The sequence below is a fragment of the Corylus avellana genome, chromosome ca5 (assembly GCF_901000735.1).
Source record: "Corylus avellana chromosome ca5, CavTom2PMs-1.0".
Classification (NCBI taxonomy): domain Eukaryota; kingdom Viridiplantae; phylum Streptophyta; class Magnoliopsida; order Fagales; family Betulaceae; genus Corylus; species Corylus avellana.
This window is the reverse complement of record NC_081545.1, coordinates 35800351-35821272: the sequence shown is the minus strand read 5'-3', so window position 1 is coordinate 35821272 and position 20922 is coordinate 35800351. Positions and strand designations below refer to the sequence as shown.

At 35.5% G+C, this 20922-nt stretch overlaps 3 protein-coding genes across 5 annotated transcripts; 1 reads left to right on the top strand and 2 right to left on the bottom strand.

Annotated features, from left to right (window-relative positions):
- Positions 1 to 2414: 2414 nt before the first annotated feature.
- LOC132182727 (uncharacterized) lies at positions 2415 to 5323 on the bottom strand. Its single transcript, XM_059596050.1, has 4 exons — positions 4858 to 5323; positions 4391 to 4404; positions 4048 to 4053; positions 2415 to 2709 (listed from the first exon to the last, which is right to left on the bottom strand). The coding sequence occupies exons 1-4, from the start codon at positions 5052 to 5054 to the stop codon at positions 2498 to 2500; spliced, it is 429 nt and encodes a 142-aa protein (XP_059452033.1). The 5' UTR covers positions 5055 to 5323; the 3' UTR covers positions 2415 to 2497.
- A 1805-nt stretch (positions 5324 to 7128) lies between these two features.
- LOC132181386 (nuclear transport factor 2B) lies at positions 7129 to 8610 on the bottom strand. The gene is made up of 2 exons (XM_059594581.1): positions 8206 to 8610; positions 7129 to 7410 (listed from the first exon to the last, which is right to left on the bottom strand). The coding sequence occupies exons 1-2, from the start codon at positions 8500 to 8502 to the stop codon at positions 7336 to 7338; spliced, it is 372 nt and encodes a 123-aa protein (XP_059450564.1). The 5' UTR covers positions 8503 to 8610; the 3' UTR covers positions 7129 to 7335.
- Positions 8611 to 15839: 7229 nt separating this feature from the next.
- LOC132182355 (protein NUCLEAR FUSION DEFECTIVE 4) lies at positions 15840 to 20024 on the top strand. 3 transcript variants are annotated; one of them, XM_059595581.1, is made up of 3 exons: positions 15840 to 16388; positions 18186 to 19117; positions 19218 to 20024. In XM_059595581.1, the coding sequence occupies exons 1-3, from the start codon at positions 16047 to 16049 to the stop codon at positions 19738 to 19740; spliced, it is 1797 nt and encodes a 598-aa protein (XP_059451564.1). In that variant the 5' UTR covers positions 15840 to 16046; the 3' UTR covers positions 19741 to 20024. The 3 variants fall into 3 exon arrangements, with proteins under 3 accessions (XP_059451564.1, XP_059451565.1, XP_059451567.1); XM_059595582.1 differs by having other exon boundaries at positions 16305 to 16388; positions 18172 to 19117; XM_059595584.1 differs by lacking the exon at positions 15840 to 16388 and adding an exon at positions 16856 to 17843 and having other exon boundaries at positions 18172 to 19117.
- Positions 20025 to 20922: the final 898 nt, after the last annotated feature.

The window sequence follows — 20922 nt, the reverse complement described above, 5'->3', positions numbered from 1 at the left end:
GTCTGTTAAAAGTTTCCAAAATAAATTTTTACATTTTATTCTTAATAGAATTCCTCCAAACTAGATGGGAGGCATTTTCCTCAACTTCATAGTCATCTACTGTTTGAATAGCGAGTGACACGTGTAGGACCTGTTTGGAATTGCGTTTGAAGAGCTTAAAAGTGCATTTAACACTTAAAAAACCCGTTTGAAGAAAAAAATTGTCGTTTGGCAAAAAAAAAAATTAAAAGCACTTTTAAGGATTCAAAAAGTTTAAAAATGGTTAAAACACATTTTTAGCAAAAGTTTAAAAATAAAACTTTCGCCAAACAGGCTCGTGAGTTGAGGGCGTTCACATTTGTAGCTTATTCTTTTGTGCTTCACTTGTTACTTTTGTTAGCCACTACATTCCTTAATGCATGCATTCATCTCTTTATGTAAAGATGTAAATCAAGGAAGGAAGCATTCAAAACACGCGTAGCTTTGACTCCACCTTTACACCATGCATTTTCTTTTTATCATTTCTTTAATAAAGCCTCCACCTTCATCAATCTCTAAAGCAAGCGAAAAGAGGGCCTTCTAGTGAACAATTATTTGAAGCTAATGAAAGAAAAGCTGTTTGTTTTCATCTCCATAAAGCAAACCCACTTAACATAACATACCTTTCCTCTCTTTTAAACTCTGTGTCTTCTTTCTTTCCAAGTTTAGCATCCCATCTGATCCTTCGCCACCAAGAAAATTACTCTCATTCCTTCTTCTACATATTGGGTGGTGCATCATTGTCTTCTCCCATCCATACTCCAACAGAAATCCCCAAGTTCCCATATCTACTTTTCATCTGTGAGAGAGAGAGAGAGATCAAAGAGAGAGATGGGTGCAGATTGGGGGCCAGTCGTCGTCGCAGTGGTTTTATTCATCCTCTTATCACCAGGGTTGCTGTTCCAGCTGCCGGCAAGAGCGAGGGTGGTGGAGTTCGGGAACATGTACACTAGTGGGATTGCCATTCTGGTTCATGCCATTATATACTTTTGCATATACACCATCTTGGTCATTGCAATTGGTATTCACATACACGTTAATTGATCCAAACTTGTTCCAAGGTTTTTTTTTTTTTTTTTTTTTTTTTTCCCTCGTCAAGATGGGGTTCTTCTTCTATCTTTGTATTCTTCAAGTTTTCATCTTCAATTCCCCTTACTGGGCTCCTTGTTGATTGTTGTGCGGATGCCTGCTGCTAGTGCTAGCTTTGGTTTATATTAAAGTGAAAATCCAAAAATTGTCTCCGTTTTGGCATAAATTGTCTTATAGTGAGGCCTTGAGTTTTCTCAATAAGGCTGTTAAGTTTGATCTGATTAAAGTCTGCATATTCTTTAAGTTCATTTAGTATTTTGACATCATAAGAAGCAAAGGAAGGGAAAACAAAGAAATATAAATAAAATCTTGCAGGATTCTTGTATATTTATAGGTTTTAGCATCTAATCATACAATTAATTAAGGTTATCACAAGGCTAGCCGTACGTAACACTGTATATTTGTTTATAAGGCTCATGGTGGCAATTTTATGTTCGTGTTAAGTTCGAATTGTGTAGAGATATCAACATAAAACTATATAAGTAACTCTAATTCCGCTCATTTAATTCAATGGACTAAACCTCAAATTTCCTGTTAAATTCTTGTCAAATTTACCGATAAAAGAACATGCTTGTGTTCTGTAATGCACAACAAAGGAGATCTACCCCCATATATATATATATAACTAATACGGGTGGTGTGCCTTATTTAATTGGTTGCAGAACCAACAAATTAAATGTCGGAGTCCGAGGTCCCAGCACATGGGGCAGACACAGTTGGACACCATGATTCCGGCCATTAAAATATTTATTAGTAGTTGCGATTCTTGCGCTTGTGTTTTGACTTGATTTGTACGGAAACAATGCCCACAGTTTTAACAACAAATTGTAGTAAAAATGATGACTCACTGAATTGAAACCAATAAGTTAGAAATTTTTAGATGAAAATGATGAGTGAAGGTGGTGTTGTTTGTTATATTAGGATGGACAATAATCGATCATCCCTTTAGCAATAGAAGTGGCATTGTTACTTGGTGGGCACATAAAGGTTAGGGTCCATGTAATTAGTTGTTGATATAATATAATTTATAAATACACCCAAATCTCCACAAGCTTTTGGGATTCTTCAAGTTTTTATCCAAATTTTGTGATGGTTACAACATCTAACTATAACTATACATCTCTATTAAATCTGATAAAACAAAATTTGAACCAAATGGAGAGGATCTAGGATCTATAAGCTGCATGCTTGACTAGCAAAATCTAACTGTTTAATCTCTGAAAATTACACTATATTTTCTTATTAAAATCGAAATTGAAAGGCAGCAAAAAGACCTGTGCTTTGAATATTTAACTAACAAAGTATAACATTAATCATCGAAAAACATACACAGATCTTGAACAGAAACCAAACCCTGAGACTCTGACAGAGAGAAGCTGAGACAACCGGATTAGCCGGCGTAGATGTGGACGTGGACGGCCAAGATGAGGATAGCGTAGAGAGCAAAGAAGATGAGAGTGTGGACAGCTATGGCCTTGCCGTTGGTCTTCAAGCTGCCGAACTCCAGCTGCCGGCTGTTGCCCGGAAACTGGAAAAGAAGTCCCGGTTGGAGTAGCACGAACAGTACCACACCGATCACCACAGGCCCCCAATCCGCCATTTCTAGAAAGAATAAGCAAAAAAAATGCGAAATCTGAGTGTCGGAGAAGTGGGTGTGTGGGCTTAGGGTAAGGCAAGAGAAGCGGGTAGCCTTCAGGCAACGCAATGGGGATGAGGATGGAAGTGAAAAAGAGCTTTGCGAGAGTGACAGTTGGGTAATGGAACGAATTTCTAAAGCACCCAAGATAGATCGGGTGAGTTACTCCAGTCGGTGCTACTTGTTTCCATTTGGGTACACGTGTAGTTACGTTATTGGGGAAGTTAAAAAAAAAAAAAAAAATCAAAAGAAACTAATAAACCATCTCCATAACTCTTTAAAGGGGTGGTATTACCAAGATCTTATCTCAACCACCTTTTGAAAGAATAAAATCCCTCCTTAAAAAGGTGGCCTGACTCGCTTAAATTAATGATGGTCCGGCCAACTTAATCCAGACCGTTAATCTTGATCGAATGACCTCAATCCTTTGAAATTACATTTACAACCATATGCAAATTCCTTAACTTCGTACGTGTGGGACCCTAAGATTACCAATTTTCCCTCTCGAAAGAGGTGATGGATCCATACACGAAAAGAAAAAGAAAGAGGTGATGGACCCACTTCCTTCTTTTAAGTTCTAATTTTGACTGATCCTGCCACTGCAGCCTCTTTTAAAAAATGCTTGTGAAATTGGAATTAAGTGCTGAAATGGACGGTGATGGAGCATTGTCACCTACCTCCACCCTGCCCTGCGGTTCTGCAATTGACTGCAAACTGCATATTTATGTACCCCCTCTACTCATTGTGCGCTTGACAACAATAGAAAATGATGCTTTGCCTTATCCAACGGAACAAAAACAACTTTAAAAATAACAAAAAGGATAAAAGTCGGTGGGTGATTTATAATTCGTGCTCTTGCTTTAGGGGATTCCTATTCCTATTCACCCTCCAAAGGCCTCGAGGACATGATAAACATGGAATCCAAAGCCCTTTTAATATGCTTGGATTGATTCTTCTTTCTTCTTTCTTCTTTCTTTCTTCTATTAGAAGGTGGGTTTTAGCAAGTTTGGTATATAAGAGTTTTAGGATGCACGATTGGGCTGCTCCTCTCATTGCTGCGGCGCTGTTTGCACTTCTGACGCCGGGAACAATCTTTCAAATGCCCGGAAGGAATGGGCCACTTGGTTTTATGAACATGAAGACTAGTATTGCCTCCATGTTTGTGCACACAGTTCTCTTCGGTTTGTTTCTCATTTTGTTTCTTGTTGTTTTTCACATTCACCTCTACGTATAGGAAGCAAGCAAATCAGGCTGCTAGCTAGCTAGGACTAGGAGTTTGATGCTCATGTTACTCTTTTGTTTACTGCTCGCTTTTTATCCATGCATGTAAGCCCTCATGAAATCAGAATATGAAGAGATTAATTATATCATTTTCAAGCTAATCCTTGTTATGGGAAATTATATTTACTTTGTCATTCATTATACTTTTTGTTATAATATTAATTAAATGATTAAATCAATCATTTTATGTTAGTTTAAATTATTAAAAATAAGCGGTGATTTAACATAATATTAACGGGTCTCTATTTGGGCTGTGCTTAGAAAGTACACACTAACACAACATGTTGAAACTTGAAAATTGCTAAACACTCACTTTGTTTCTCCACAGCCCTCATCAATTCAATCCAAGTATTGCTTCTCCTCCACAAAATAAATTGCTTCTACTCTAGACTCTAGGCTACCGAAGCAATATTCCAAGAGTTGAGCCACAACATCACGTCAGTAAAGTGGGACAGAAGTGCAGAGACAAAACCAATTCGAGAGCATGAGAATATGAAGCCTATGACTTTTTAGTTGGTTTACTCTGTATAACCCACGAATTTTTGGACGAGATTGAAGGAAAATTTTCAACATGGGATTCCATCCCTACTCCTGTGTAATATCTATAGAATTTTGGATCAGGTAAATGTGAGTAATTAAGAACTATATATACAAGCCACTCAGACTAAAACCATTTGTCATTAATTAATAGGTAAAATCAATGGAGAATTCGTAAACCTGTAGTACAAGTTACAAGTAATTTCATCACACACACATTATATCAAACAACAGAAGCACACACCAGTCCTAGGAACTGGGGAACTTGTAGATATGGGGGCTACGAGCCCATGTACATGTGGACTCCAACAGCTAACAAGAAGATGCATATGAGAGCAAAATAGAGGATGGAATGAATCAGTATGGAAATCGCACTTGTCTGGAAGTTGCCGAATTCTATGAATCGGTGCTTTCCCGGTATCTGAATCAGCAGCCCCGGCGTGAGCACGATGAAGAGCACCACCGCCACAAACACCGGCCCCCAATCCGACATCTTCGCCTTCTTGCTGTCTCCCTGTTTACACCTCGATCACTACTCTTAAAGTCTACAATGATGATGAGTGGCCATAGAATTGAAAAAGAAAGACGATTATAAAGGTGAGGTCTTTGCTTTGGGAGGAAGCGACAAGGATTTGATGACTAAGGAAAAGTGAAGGTTAGAGAATCAAGCTATTCGGATTCACATTTTACACCTCACATGCACTACGGTCGAAGGAAACTTCGGAGGCAACACTCACACAGGGGCGTTTGTCCCCACAAACAACCAATTCTCTGCACTCTATTATAGAAAATTAAGCCCATCATGTGAAAACTACTACTATATTTATAAATTATTAAGTTAAACGTACCAGTTAAGTTAAACTACTACTAGATCTCCACTATTTCTTTCCACCTGGTTAATGTTAGGAGAAATTTATAATCGTTACAGACACTCACGATCTACTGTCCCATAGAGATGATCAAGACCACCCGATCTGGTGATTGCAGTTACTAGATTGGTCACAACTACTACGGAGGTTCGGTTAGATGGCCAACCACCTGCAAGGGAGGGGATATGCAATAACTTTTTAGGAGTTGACGTGACAGTGTCACATCGCACTATGGAGAATATAAGAGATGAAAGTAAAATATGAGCGTCTCTAACATTTTTCTTTATAACCAAGTGGCTCGAAAGTCAGAGTCTTTGATTGCATATGAGATCAACATTCTGGTGGTGGCTTTTCATACATGATCAAGCCACCACTATGTTAAAGTGGTTTTTAGTAGAGCACCAAATTACGAGTTGGTTGGCTGTCCCCACACGATTATAGTCTACTTTGTCCGTGATTTTCAGGTGGGGTATCGGAAATGTGGATGTTTTTGGCCGGAAACCGGATTTGGTTTGAGACGTATAACAAGGAATGATTCTCACAAAATTTCAATGGGGACCATTCAAACTCTGATTTGCCGAATAGGAAAAAAAATAATAGATAAAAATAAATAAATAAATAAATTCCTTTGATTTGCTCTCTCCCAATGAGCTTCAGGACACTTTTTGATACCCCTCTCAAATTTTAGAAAACATATAACTTTTCTTTACCCTAGCTAAATTAGCAGTCTCATGGTCTCATCCATCCTAGAATGAGACTTCTCATAGCATCTATTATGTTCATCCGTGAAACAACCACTAGTCCACAACTACGTACTAATAGTTTAATATTGGCCAAGGACCCTTAGACCCTAGCTAAATTTGCAGTCTCATGATCTCATCCATCCTAGAATGAGACTTCTCATAGCATCTATCATGTTCACCCGTGAAACAACCACTAGTCCACAACAAAGTACTAATAGTTTAATATTGGCTAAGGCTGACAATTTTTTACAAGACCAGCAAATCCAATACGAAGCCAATACAAAATTAATGGGTTACGATCGAGAAATTTAACCCGTTTAATTAAATAGATCAGGTTAAAATTAACCTATATAGTCTTATACTCATAACTCGATACGACTCGAATCTGACACGCAAACACAAATTGTTACCCCTAATATTGACAAAGAACAAATTCTCAGCACAACTTGATATGAACAATGAATGTTTGTTTCATTCGGCCCAACCTAGAAAGCAAATATATCCAACAATCTGTACAGTATGCGTTTATGACGTGCAATTAATCTGAGTAAAGTTTTCCTACGTTATCAAAAAATATATATATATATATATATATACCCTCTCCCCCCTTCTCCAAGAATGACAAATAATCATAATGACCATTGTTGTATACAAAGCAAATCCAACCTTAACACCTAACTATAAGAGAAGACTAGTGGGATAGGTAGTGTGGGGGGAACCCAGAAGTTTGAGAAATACACCATGGATAAAGAAGCATTGTTTAGAACACCAGCCACCTTGACTAACCCTAAAACAAGATTAGCTATCCCACCTTACCACAAGTCTGAAAAACGTGGAACTTTTCCAAGCTAATGCTTGTATCCAAACTTAAAAGGATGACGAGTATGAATATGACATCCTTTTATCCAAATGCACGGGGCAGCTCATTCATATGAAATTGAAACATGTAGACTGCTTAAATCAACGCATGCAATCAAAATAGCATACCTTCTTCAAAATGAACAAACATAGAAAACAAGGATGTAGCCAACCATAGATAAAGTACACTACCCCTTCCAAAAGCGTAAAAGCTAAATAACATTAGACAACCAGGTCTTAATATTCAATGTTCAACAAACAATACAGACTCCTCTGTCAGGTTCTTGAGTGGTCTTAACACTCCTTATGCATAATTCAAGCGGAAAATGTCATTCAACACGTAAAAGCTTCCTTGCGGTGACGGTATCAGATGGAACATCTACAGAAAAACCAGGCATGAAACAGAGTTAGAAGACAACAATTACAATAGAGTGTGAAGCAGCATAACCTCGAATACCTTCACTGACAAGTGATCAATTCCCCACTCAAATAACAAGTGCCCACCACCCTAGTGGAAAAATTTGGAGACACCACTCTCAAAGTCTCCCCTTTGGGCCCTTTCCAAGAATGCTGCAGATCAGTAACCAGGTTTTGGCAAACCCCCTCCTTTCCAAAAGTTTCACATTGCAAAAGATTAATCAAACTCACCAGCTATACTACATGGCAGTGCGAAGTGGAGATCTTGCTACTGACTCACCAAAGATACTCTTAAACACTCATGTCTTCCTTATTCAACAAATACTACAACCGAGATGCAAAAGGTGATACCCGAGATTAGATTGCGGGGATCTTGTATATGGGCATGTGTGAAAGTCCCATATTGGATGTATACTAGTTAAATTGGGCTATATAAACAATTACGGGAAGCCGTAGTGGTTACTAATTCTTTTGGAGTATCATGTAGACATGAATATCAAAAACTTCTATCCCAAAAATATTACTAGCATCAGAATGATGCCCTTAAAACACCAGGAAGCATGTCTACATAGATTACATATCTAAGCAATCGAAGGTTTGATTTACACTCGCAGTAAATTATGCTTACGGGTACGCCTTCAAAAACAAGCATTAACTAAACATTTCACGCACTCAAAATGTCCAGGGAGAAGGGAGCAGTACGTGGTTAACACAATGTGTGGATATGTCTGTGATGGCTAGGTGTTTGAAGAAATACCTGACTGAACTTGAGGGCGTGTTGTTCACCAGCTAGCTGGAGATTGCCGCTGACGAAGACGAGCATGCCGCCAGCGGGGCCGGAGGGCTGGCAGTCGACGGTGGTGATGGCGTGCTTGCACTGCTGGAAGGGGAGGCTGGTGAGCTTGGCCACGATGTTCTGTGAGCCCTGGATCTTCTGGCCCTCGAAGGTCAGCATGGAACCCTCCTGATACAGGTTCGCCAGCGCCGCTCGGTTCGAATCGAACGTCGAGTAGTAGTGCTCCACGAACGCCCTTGACACCTCGTCTGGGTTCATTCTCGCTTTCTTTGCGCCTCTCTCCTCTGTCTCTCTCTCTCGCTAAAGTGTGTGACCTTTCGGAAATGGAGATGTTTGGGCGGTGGAACTTGATTTTGTGGGGCCTCTTAATTGGTCATGTGAGGAAATATGAATGAATATCCTATATACAAGGCGCACAAATATGCCGAACACGAGAACCCCCCCACCCATTAGGCCCAACTACTATTCCAGCCCAAACACGCTTAATTACACAGATCTGATAGGATTTGGTTCATTAATGGGGTAAAGTTTGTTTTTTCAAGCCTAGAATCTTCTTTAACCTAGTCCATTTAACTGATAATTTGGCTTAGACAATGTGAAAAAAAAAAAGCTGCAGCAGTAATTTTTTTAACTGTCCATATTTAGTTTTTTCAATGAGAAAGAGGAAGGAAAGAGTGAAATTAAATTTAGACTATTGAAAAATTACAATATATATGCTGTAATTTTTATTTTTTTTTTTACAACACCTAAACCATCTTCTTAAACTGATATGGATACTTAAAGAATTTTCACATGTATTTTTAAAAATACATGTGAGAATACATATGGTTTGATAGACTACTTTAAAAGAAAACTTTTTCCTCCCAATTTAAAAGAATTTCGTTAAAATCAATTTAAAAGAAGACTATACTATTTAATATAACTTGATAAGACTTTGTTAGGATAGACATGCAGCATGCTGACATGGATAAGCGATGGAAGATATAAGTGAATCTTTGATTTCGAACATAAATCCAACAATACATCATAAACGTAACACGGCACTCATATTATAATGGACGCAAAAACATTATAGAACTTTATTTTTTCTATTTCTTTTTTTTTTTTTTAACAAAAACATTAACAAACGTTCCAAGAAAAAATTAAAACATTTTCCAAACAAAAATTTTATTCCAAAAAGCATTAAAAACAAAGTATTTTGCTTTGTTTATTAAAACTTTTTTATTCTCTTTTAATTTTTCTTTTCGAAACAAAAACATTAAAAAACATAAAATACTCAAAATTATTTTCACTTACTCATAATAATACTGTTTTTTTTTTTAAAATAAAATAAAATAAAACGTATAGTCCAAAAGGCATTATCATTGTGAATCTTATAATAAGATTGTTCTTCCTTTCCTTTTCGCTGTCATATTTAAGTTAGGTATTTTGATTATTGTATTGATTTTTCCACCGCCCACTTCAAAATTATTGTGCATAATGTAGTTGTGAATCCTTGTAGGCCTCACTTGAGGAAATGTTTCGCTTTCGCTTTCACCTATTTGACGCATTTTAAGCGCAATTAAATTAAAGCAAAAGATAAAATCGTGAAAAGGAAGAGACAGATGTCAATGCAGACGTGACCTTGACGGAATATACGGATCAATGGACCAATGCGCAATAGATTAAGCAATAATAGGCGCTTAGCCAAAGTGTCCAACACCATCCTTCATTATTTATCTATTATATTTCCACAATTAGCCCCGTTTGGTTTGCGGAATAGATTTTTGGATTGGACTACTTAACACTAAGTATAATTAGCCATTTGTTTAGTAACACTCTATTCCTAGAAGTAAACTATTCCTAGGAGTAGTCTATTCCTATGGGACTACTAATCTCATACACATATAGTTAACTAAGCCACTCATTTTTTAGTGGCTTAGCTAATCATTTCATGTGAGATTAAATTAATTGTGTAAATTGACACAAAAAAACCCACTTGTATGATTAAATTTCGTTCTCTCTCTCTGATTCTTTTATATTTCTCTCTCTCTCTCTCTCTCTCTCTCTCTCTATATATATATATATATATATATATCTCCGTTTCTCTTTTCTCCGTCTCTATATTTCGTTATCTCTCTTTCTATTTTCTCTCTAATTCTTCTGGTACAATTTTTCTGCAAGTGAAAACGATTTTTTTTTCTCTATGCCGTCTCCCTTCTCTATACCGTTTCTCTCTGATTTTCTTCTCTCAGTTTCTCTTTTTTTTTTTTCTTTTTTTTTTTTTATTCTGTTTCTTTGTCTCTCTTTTTTCTCAGTTTTTTTTTTTTTTTCTTTTACGAAGAAACAGAATCTGCAAGGATTTTATAAAATACAAATATATAATCTATTTTTTTCTTTCTTTTGATTCTCCGTACATTCTCCAACTATATTTTTTTGATTTCAAGATTGAGTTTGATTATGTTTTCTCCTTCTTTTTTTTTTTTTTGGTATAAATAATTTTGTACCATAATTGCAAAAAAAAAAAGACAAAACAAAAGGTCACGTACCTGACATAATTAAAAACAAAAAAAGAAAAAAAAAATTATAGAAAAGTTGTTTATGATTTTTTTAAAAAAAAATGGAATGAAAGTCCTTAATAAATTTGATCATAATATGATTCAATTCACCAACATATTGCATTGTACCAAACGAAAGAATATAATTAGCTAGTCTATTCCAGCGTTACAACCAAACAAAGTAATAAGAATAACTAATCTATTCCACACTCTTATATTCTCAGTAATAGCTAATCATTTTTCAATGGACTAGACATTCCGCGAACCAAACGAGGCCTTAGGTTTCACGTGGTCCTCTTAATCATATAGTATTGTTAATTGTATTAGAGGACTATTTGTGTTTCATCAAAAAGTGAAAAGACAAAAATACCTTATCAAATATAACTAATTAAAAATTCTCTCGTTTATTTGAATTAGAGAGGATCCTGTTCCGGTCTCCAAGGGGTAGCTCAATTGGCTGAGGACCATACATTATGAAGCGGAAGTTACAAATTCGAATCTCCTACCTGTAGACGTGTCAAAAAAAATAAAAATAAAAAATGAATCATGTGGTTAAGACTTGAGATTCCAACCAAAGAAAAACTTTCGGATTCTATGTTAAATTATTAAGGGGATATGATAGACAATGAACAAATTACTTATTTTATTAATAATTTAATATACATTAAAAAGACAAACATTTTTTGGCATTATATTCATGAAACATGCTATTCTTCTTATTTATCTCTTTTCTAATCCTTTTTAAAATATATGTATTACAAATTTAATGGTGAATTTAAAAAAATATATAAATAAAGTTGGACGAGAGATAAAGTGGGGAAGAAAAAATAGCATTTCTCCATAATTATAATTATACAATATACCGTCTTTCAAAGACAAACTTGATATTATGAAATACTATCCAAATAGAGGCTTAAGTGACTAAGAGCATTCTCAATAGAGGAGTCATATTTTTATGTAAAATAGCTTCTCAAAACTCACTTTTATCTAGTTTAGCTAAGCTATTTTTAAATGTCTCTACATCCGATTAGCTATATTTCTATCTATTCTATTAAAATATTATTAAAAGTAATAAAAGTGTTGAAAAAAAAAAAAGAACATGCAGAGAAAAAGTAGGAAAATATTTGGGAAAAAGAGAAAATAGGTAAGAGAAACAATGAAAAATAAAATAGCTCAATTGAAAAGTCCTGCTATATTTAACTTTTCTTTTTAGCTCTTCCAATCAAATATCTATTTTACATTTTTTTGTTGCTAATCCAATGTAGAGAGTTTTTTAAACATTTGAGGAGTCATTTTAGATCAAAATAATATTTGGCTCTTCCATTGAGAATGCTCTAAGGGTGCATTTGATTTTATGGTTTCAAAATACTCTCAAAAAAAATATTTTTCACAATTTTATTTAAAATTATATTTCTTATCTATAAAATTGCATAATTAACAGACTCTGAACTCCATCCCAAAACGAATAGGCTGGTATGCCAATATTACAAGAGGAATATTGTTGTTATTTATTGTGTTCTCCTAATTCTACGTGAATATTGTTTTATTAAAAAAACTTACAACACTAGTCTCTTATATTTGTTCTTTAAAAAATAATATCAAATAAGAAAAACATTAAAAAAAAATAAAAAATTGATAGCACGGGAGTCTCGAAACCCAAAAAGGGAAAATGCTTTTAGATAAGAATATGTACGTCATACGGGTCTAGGGGACATACGACCGTTGGGTAGAATAAGGCCCGTGAGGGGCCATTTTTAAAATAATTGAATAATTGATGTTGTAGCGACGAAGGCATACCCAAGTACTTGCAAATTCTACATTGTCATACTGCGAACAGCCCGACGCATTAGGCCCGAAGCCCAACCACAAAACGATAAATAACGAATTGAAAGGACAAACAACTACTCTAACCCAAAAAAAAAACTACTCTATCCAAAAATATCACAGCTCTACTCTCTGTTGTTGTTATATTTTGTTGTTATTGGGACTACTTACTCTCACCTCTTCTACTTCTTTTTAGTTTAATCTAATTTTATTTTAGCCAAAAAAAAAAAAAATGTAATCCAAAAAAGAGTAAAACCAAACGTAATCCTTGTGTCCCTTCTCAAATTGATGAGATTTTTAAAATTATAATTGGTGATTTTTTTTAACGAATTATTTTTTCATTGATATAACAATTAAATGAGACAAAATGCTCCGTACAATGCTAAATATATAATTTTTAAAATCTTCGCAATTCAAATTTTATCTATGACATACATAATAGTTTTTCGAGCTATTATAAGATAATATTTACAAAAAGTCACCGTCATAATCAATTTTAGATTTACAACAAATTCCAACAAATCATGTCTCTATCCACTGTCAGGTCAATGATTTCTTAACTGTTTTTTTTTTTTTTTTACTAGTGTTTTATCAATCGCAATCTTCTTTACTGTCTTTATTATAATGACAATTTTTTTTTATGTTTAATAATTTCTCTGTTATCGTTCTATTGATTTGCTCACAAAAAATGAACTATAAGAAAATAAACGATCGATCAAAAATCAATTCTATTATTATTGAGAATTTATAAAAACAAAATTTATGAAAACGAAGAAAAGTGCACCCCATAAATTACTACTATTTAACGAGATGCCTTTCCTCATAGTCATAACCTGAATAATACAGATTTGCGGTGGTCCAACAAATAGTCAAATAGGAATTGTCTCCCTCATCGCTGGGTGTTGAAATGGGCCATCGTACGTTATAAAGGAAAGGTTAAAGTGCGTGATATTTTTGATGTTGGCCATCGTGCATGCTACAACATAAAGCAAAGGGTTTATTAATATATATATACATATATTGAAAAAAGGACAACCATCCAATTTGCCAGGGTGGAAAAGAAGTCCACGAGCAACGAGGGATATTGCTCCCACGTGTGACGTGCCCATCCAATTATTGTCTGGTCATGTTCATGTTATAAGTCTCCTCCCCAAAAACAGAGAAGAGATAAATAAAGTGAACCAACAGAGAACAGAGAGCCAACTGGACCACTTGCAATACAAAAAAAAAGTTGCTCAAGTGGGATCGGCGGGTGGCCAACAGAGGAGACTGGAGAGCCTTCTATGCTTGAATTAGTACAGTTTTTGAAAAAATAAAAGAAAAGGAGTTTTAGGGTATATTGGGATGATCATCATTTTCTTTTATATTGGACTTATTATTTAATTGTGATTTGGTGCGTTTCTGATTGTAGAATAGTGATATGTAGTCAGTAGTCACGAGGCTCATAGGTTTTTTTTTTTTTTTTTAAATCACTTTTAGTGAGTAGACATTTATGTTAACTATCTCGAGGCTTGTCTTCAAGAGGTAGTTCAATCGGCTGGGATTACGTTTAAATGAAGCGGAGGTCACTAGTTCGAATTCCTCTTTCCCCTCTTGTGCCAACATGTCAAAAAAAAAAAAACTATCTCGAGGCTTCAAGCCTATTTATGGTATTAAACTCTATTCCTTGCTCGCTTATTTAAAACATTTAGAAAATGTGATATAATGTTCACTGTTATTTTCTTAATTCTTATTAAACAATGCATGCTTTTTATTTATTTTTAAATATGATTACAAGGAGAGGGAGAGAAGGATTCGAACTAACGTATTCCGCTTCATGAGACGAACATGATGCACAACTAATTGAGCTACCCTTTGAATACTATGCAAACTTTTTTGATCTAAAAAAAAGTTTTTTCAACACAATTTTGGGTTTTTGTTTATCGAGAATTCACACTTGAGTCCTAACAAAACACAATAGGCATTTTATGTTTTCTTTCGGAGTAATTAAGGTTTGTTAAAAATTTTGTGAAAACAAAATATTAACAAGCAGCACAAAACATAAAACATTCTTAATTTTTTTTTTTTAAAAAAATTATATTTATATCACATCAAAACATTTTGATCATGAGGCTCATAGGTATTTTAGTGAGTAGACATTTATGTTAACTGTCTCGAGGCTTCAAGCCTTAAGCTTATTTGTGGTATTAAGCTCTATTCCTTGCTCGCTTATTTAAAAAGTTTAAAAAATGTGATATAATGTTCACTATTATTTTCTTAATTCTTATTAAACAATGCATGCTTTTTATTTATTTTTAAATATGATTACACGGAGAGGGAGAGAAGGATTCAAACTAACGTATTTCGCTTCATGAGACATGATGCACAACTAATTGAGCTACCCCTTGAATACTATACGGACTTTTTTTCATCTAAAAAAAAGTTTTTTCAACACAATTTTGGATTTTTTGTTTATTGAGATCGAATTCACACTTGAGTCCTAACAAAACACAATAGGCATTTTATGTTTTCTTTCTGAATAATCAAGGATTATGTTTGTTAAAATTTTTGTGAAAACAAAATATTAACAAGTAGTACAAAACATAAAACATTCTTTAATTTTTTTTAAAAGAATTATATTTATATCACATCAAAACATTTTTCTAAACCAAAAGTAAAACACTTTATCAAACATAACCCAAAGAATCATTTCCTATGAAATACAATCAGATTCATATGGTCAAAAAAGCTACAAACTTTTACGAAAAAATCTTGTTTATCAAACTTTTACACCAGCTCTAAAAAAAATAAAAAATAAAAAACTTTTACACCGAAGACATGGGCCCACCTTATCAATCAATGTCAAACACAAAATGAAAAACATATGCTAAATCGTCTATAAAGAATCTTAGCGAATGAAATTGTGAACCACCCTTATAATTTGGACGACAACACTTCGTTTGGTAATGGTTTTTAGATGGTAATTTTTATTTTTTTATTTATAAAAATATTTGGACGTGATATAAATATTTTTGTTAAAAAAGAAAGAAAGAAAAGAAAACAGTGTTATCAATTTATTTGTTTAAGAGAGAAGAAAAAAGAAAAAGAGCAACCATGATTGTGTTCGCTGGAATACAACAATGATTGTGTTCGCTGGTTGTCGATTCCGTTCTATTTTAAAAAACAATTAGCAGAGTGTGTCGTTTAAGTCTTCAGATTCCATTTGCTTTATTTTTCTTAATGAACATAGCGCCAATTTGCCAAATCAGCCATTTTGTTGTCTACCAAGCACATCATCATCGTCATCGTCGTCGTCATCATCATCCCCCGCCTGTCTATCTCTCTGTCTCTTTGCTTTGGTTGTATTATAAAGAAATCTCAAAGCTTTCCGTGAGAACAAAACGCAAAGAGAGAGACTTTGGTTGTTTTGAAAGGCAGGCAGTGAGTGAGTGAGAGAAAGATATGAGTGGCGGGTGGTGGCGTGAGAGGGTGAGGTCGTTTGTGAGCAACAGATGGCTGGTGTTCGTGGCCGCAATGTGGTTGCAATCGTGTGCGGGGATCGGGTACCTTTTCGGGAGCATATCGCCGGTGATAAAGAGTTCGCTTGGCTATAACCAGAGGCAGATTGCGAGGCTTGGGGTGGCTAAGGACTTAGGAGACAGTGTTGGGTTCTTGGCTGGGAGCCTGTGCGAGGTCTTGCCCTTGTGGGGTGCTCTCCTCGTTGGTGCTCTCCAGAACTTTGTTGGGTATGGCTGGGTTTGGCTCGTTGTCACTGGCAGATCTCCTACTTTGCCTTTGTGGGCTGTGAGTTTCAATCAATAATACTCTTTTTAAGTTCATCTTCTCTATTGAATTTTTACTTTTCATTTGTTGATCATCGTGTTTGGTTGTTTTGCTTTTGTGGGGTTTTGTCTTGGTTTTGATTCATCACAAGTTTGATGACCTTCCAAGTCTTTCACTTCTTTTTATATCTCCTTGGTGGAGCTTATTTGCTTGTGATTACTTTTGCGTGATTGAGACCAACCCCAAAAAAAAAAAAAAAAAACAGATTTATCCGATGAAAATTATAGTAATAGGAGGTGGTGTTGGAAATAGATGCTGATTCTAGTTTCAAAAGCCTTTTTGAAATGAATCTTTAGAATCTCTTTTAGTATAGTTTCTGTGTTTGTTTGACCGAAAGAACAATTACGATGTAACATGTTCTCAGTTTTTGGTATTCCATTTCTATTCCTGTTCTGTTTTTTTTGTTTTTTTTTTGTTTTTTGTTCTCAGTTTACAAACTTAGAATGCAAGAAATCAAGTTGCAATGAGCTAGAAGATTACCATTTCCTTCTATGCCCTGTTTTTACCCTTTTGTGAACTCATCTTTTTTTAATGAGCTCTTGGTTTTCTATTGTATCGATGTTTTAAGGCACTGAGTTAATAGTCAAGAAAGTTTAAAAGCGTTTAGCTAATAGTTTTGTGGAAACTTTTATCTAATTCTGATTCATCTGCAATCAATCAACTGGTTGTTCCGTTGAATTATTTTATTCGCATACTATTGCTTGCAGGACAACAGTTGCATGTTGCCTCCTAGATGCTTCAATCAAATCTAGATTTCTAAAATTGTTAGCAGATAAGAAATTTGTTCCTTCCATCAGATCATCTTGCTTAAATAATTGTTTTCATGGTAAATATTAAACTGAACTTCTGCAACTGACTGTTCTCTAGCATTTCTCTCTTAAAGGTAGGTACTGCTTCTTGCAAGTTTGTGATTTACTCGAGCCTTTATTTTGTTGGTAAATACATAAACAATGGCCATTGATGAGGATTGGGATGCTTTAGAATTATGGTTTAATCATTTGTCTATGTATTTGGACTTGAAAATTTTTATGGTGGATCTTCATGGAATTGCTATATTTGGTGATAGAAGAGTATTTCTATGCCTCTTTCCAACCAAAAAAAGGAACATAAATCTCGGTAAAGAAAAACAAGTCTACAGATCAACTGATGGAAGGACTCGGTTCTTCTTTATCTGCACCAAACTTAAATGATTTTATTTTTTAGTTTATCTTGCTCTAAGGGCCATTGGTTTTAGGTTGGTAAATTCAGCATTTGCCTAAACTTGCCATTGTGCAGTGAGTGTAGTGGGGCTGTCAACAAGTGGATTCCTGTGAACCAATATTGAGGTCCAAAGGATGAGCTGTGAGCTGTGCATAGCGCAAGCAAGCGAAGCTTATAAACCTTTATTGCTAAATGAGCCCTCTCCAACTTAATTGGGTGTGGTTCCTTTCCTCTGTTTTTCTATCTTTCATTGTTAGTTCCTGGTTGTCATCTTAAATGTGCACACTTCCGTGAGACCATTAGAGTGACATTTTACATAGTTTGACTGCAATCAAGGACAGTTGACATGTGGTGGCTCATGCTCATGTTCCTAATGTGTAATTTTTTATTTTTTATTTTTTTATTATTATTTTTTTTTGGATTCTGAGCATCTATCGCTGCGTTGAGATAATTATCTAAAGGCTCAATTAGTACTTGTGTTCTCTTGGTCCAAGATTGTCTTTCCAATCTTATATGCCATCTTGACTGTTTATATCATTAACAGATATCAGTATGCAGATGTGCGTTCTTATATTTGTGGGAACAAATGGTGAGACTTACTTCAACACAGTTGCTCTGGTTTCCTGCGTGCAAAACTTTCCAAAAAGTCGGGGTCCTGTGGTTGGAATTCTAAAGGGCTTTGCTGGATTGGGAGGAGCAATTTTGACTCAGATATATGCAATGATTCATTCCCCTGATCATGCATCTCTGATTTTCATGGTTGCAGTCGGTCCAGCAATGGTAGTTATTGCTGTAATGTTTATTGTCAGACCTGTTGGAGGTCACAGACAAGTCCAGTCAACTGATGGCATAAGTTTCACATTTATCTATAGTGTGTGCCTCCTATTGGCTGCTTATTTGATGGGAGTCATGCTTGTTGAAGACCTGGTCGATTTGAACCATACAGTGATCACAATTTTTACGATAATTTTATTTATCCTTCTTCTGATTCCAATTGTGATTCCCATGTCATTGAGTTTTTGCATAGAGCCAAGAGCTCCAGAAGAAGAGCCACTCCTGCCTGAGCCACAGAAACAAGAACCTGACAGCGTTCAGCAGGATTCTAGTGAGGTTATATTCAGTGAGGTGGAAGATGAGAAGCCTAAGGAAGTGGACTTGCTTCCAGCATCAGAGAGGCGAAAGCGAATTGCACAATTGCAAACAAAACTATTCCAGGCAGCTGCAGAGGGAGCGGTGAGGGTCAGGAGGAGGAGGGGTCCGCATAGAGGGGAGGACTTCACCCTGATGCAAGCTTTAATTAAAGCAGACTTTTGGCTTATATTTTTCTCACTTCTATTGGGCTCTGGATCTGGGTTGACAGTGATTGATAATCTGGGTCAGATGAGCCAGTCTCTAGGGTATGATAACACCCATATATTTGTGTCCATGATCAGCATTTGGAACTTTCTTGGTCGTATTGGTGGTGGTTACTTCTCTGAGATTATTGTGAGGTGCAAGTTGATTTCATTTCCTCCTTGATGTTTGTTAAGCTTTAATTTGCCTTTGATTTTGACTTGTTCTTCTCATCCATCCTTGGCATTCATTGAATAGGGACCATGCTTATCCTAGACCAGTGGCAATGGCTGTGGCCCAACTCATTATGGCAGTTGGGCATCTTTTCTTTGCTATTGGGTGGCCTGGGGAAATGTACATTGGCACACTGTTGATTGGACTTGGCTATGGGGCTCACTGGGCGATTGTGCCGGCAGCTGCATCCGAGTTATTTGGTTTGAAAAAATTTGGGGCTTTGTACAATTTTCTCACACTGGCAAATCCTGCAGGTTCTTTAGTCTTCTCTGGTGTAATTGCTAGCAGTATATATGACCATGAAGCAGAGAAGCAAGCTCATCGACACCATCAACAGCATCAGAATTGGGGATCAATTTTCTCAGCCATGTTTGGTGGTGTGGATGAAGCTCAGAAGTGTGAAGGTGCCATATGCTTCTTTCTAACTTCACTGATAATGTCTGGATTCTGCGTTATTGCCTTTGTATTAAGCATGATTCTTGTTTATCGGACCAAGATTGTATATGCCCACCTCTATGGAAAAACAAGTACAACTAGGCTTATATAACCAGATTATTTGTCCAAATTATTGTGGTGTTTCAAGACTTCATTCAAGGTAGATTTCTTCGACATAAACATACATTACAAGAACAATGGCAGAGGCGAGAATGCTTCAAAACACTTCTCTCCAGGGTGAGACTTGGCTCTTCTTCATTATATTAAGGCTGCTCACTACAACGTAGTGTATAATGTTGAGCTTTTTATCCCTTCCTTTTTTTGATTTAGACATTGTTTGGCTTGAAATGTTTTAAATCCACCTCAAATGAATAAACTATGTTTGTTTGTCTGTTCTCTCTTGGTTTCTTTCATCTTCTAGCTATGGCACTCATGCTGGTTCTTGACAGAGTAGGTGTAGGTTCAATTATCGCTGGGTTCTTTCACTGGCACTCAAATTTTCATTATCAAAAGTTGTCTTTAAATATGGGTCTCCTGCAATATTTAACACTCGACTAGACTAGAAAAGAAAAAGAAAATTAAACGTCTAAACAAAGAAATGTTTTTTTTTTTTTTTTTTTTTTTTACATGTTTGTATAAGAGGGGGAGGGAGATTTGAACTAGTGACTTCCGTTTTATGAGCGTCGTCCCCAACCGATTGAACTACCCCTTGGGGACCAAAGAAATGTTACAATACAAGGTAAGTTGTAAATCTAACTTAAGACAATAAATTAAATACTTAAATGAAATGATAATAATTGGAGGTTGAGTTTTTCTATTTGAAGACTAATTTTCCCATGTTTGTGCATCAGAATCAATTGATTAGCCTTTCATGCCTTAGGATTATGTTTCTGTTCACGGTTTGCAGTTCAAATCCAGTTGAATTTAGAATTAAATTGGATGGGTCTTGAAATTGAAGGAAAAATCTTTTCTTTTATACTTCCATTATTTGCACTCAAAGAGTAATCTTATTCTTCACATTTATTTTACTTTGGCTGACGCGACGTGGTTTAAGTAATTGATATAAAAGTTACTTAAAACACATCACGTCAATGAGTGTGATAAATAGGTGTGAAAAGTAACATTACTTTGCTCCAAAATAAGGATTGCCATCTTACACCACCACGTTACCCTTGCCTTGTATTCAATAGAACCAAAAATAAAAAATAAAAACTGGACACCAATATAGACTGGAATCAGTTTTAATCGGAGAATCTACATTCAAAAATTGAGTTTGTACTAGGAACAATTATGA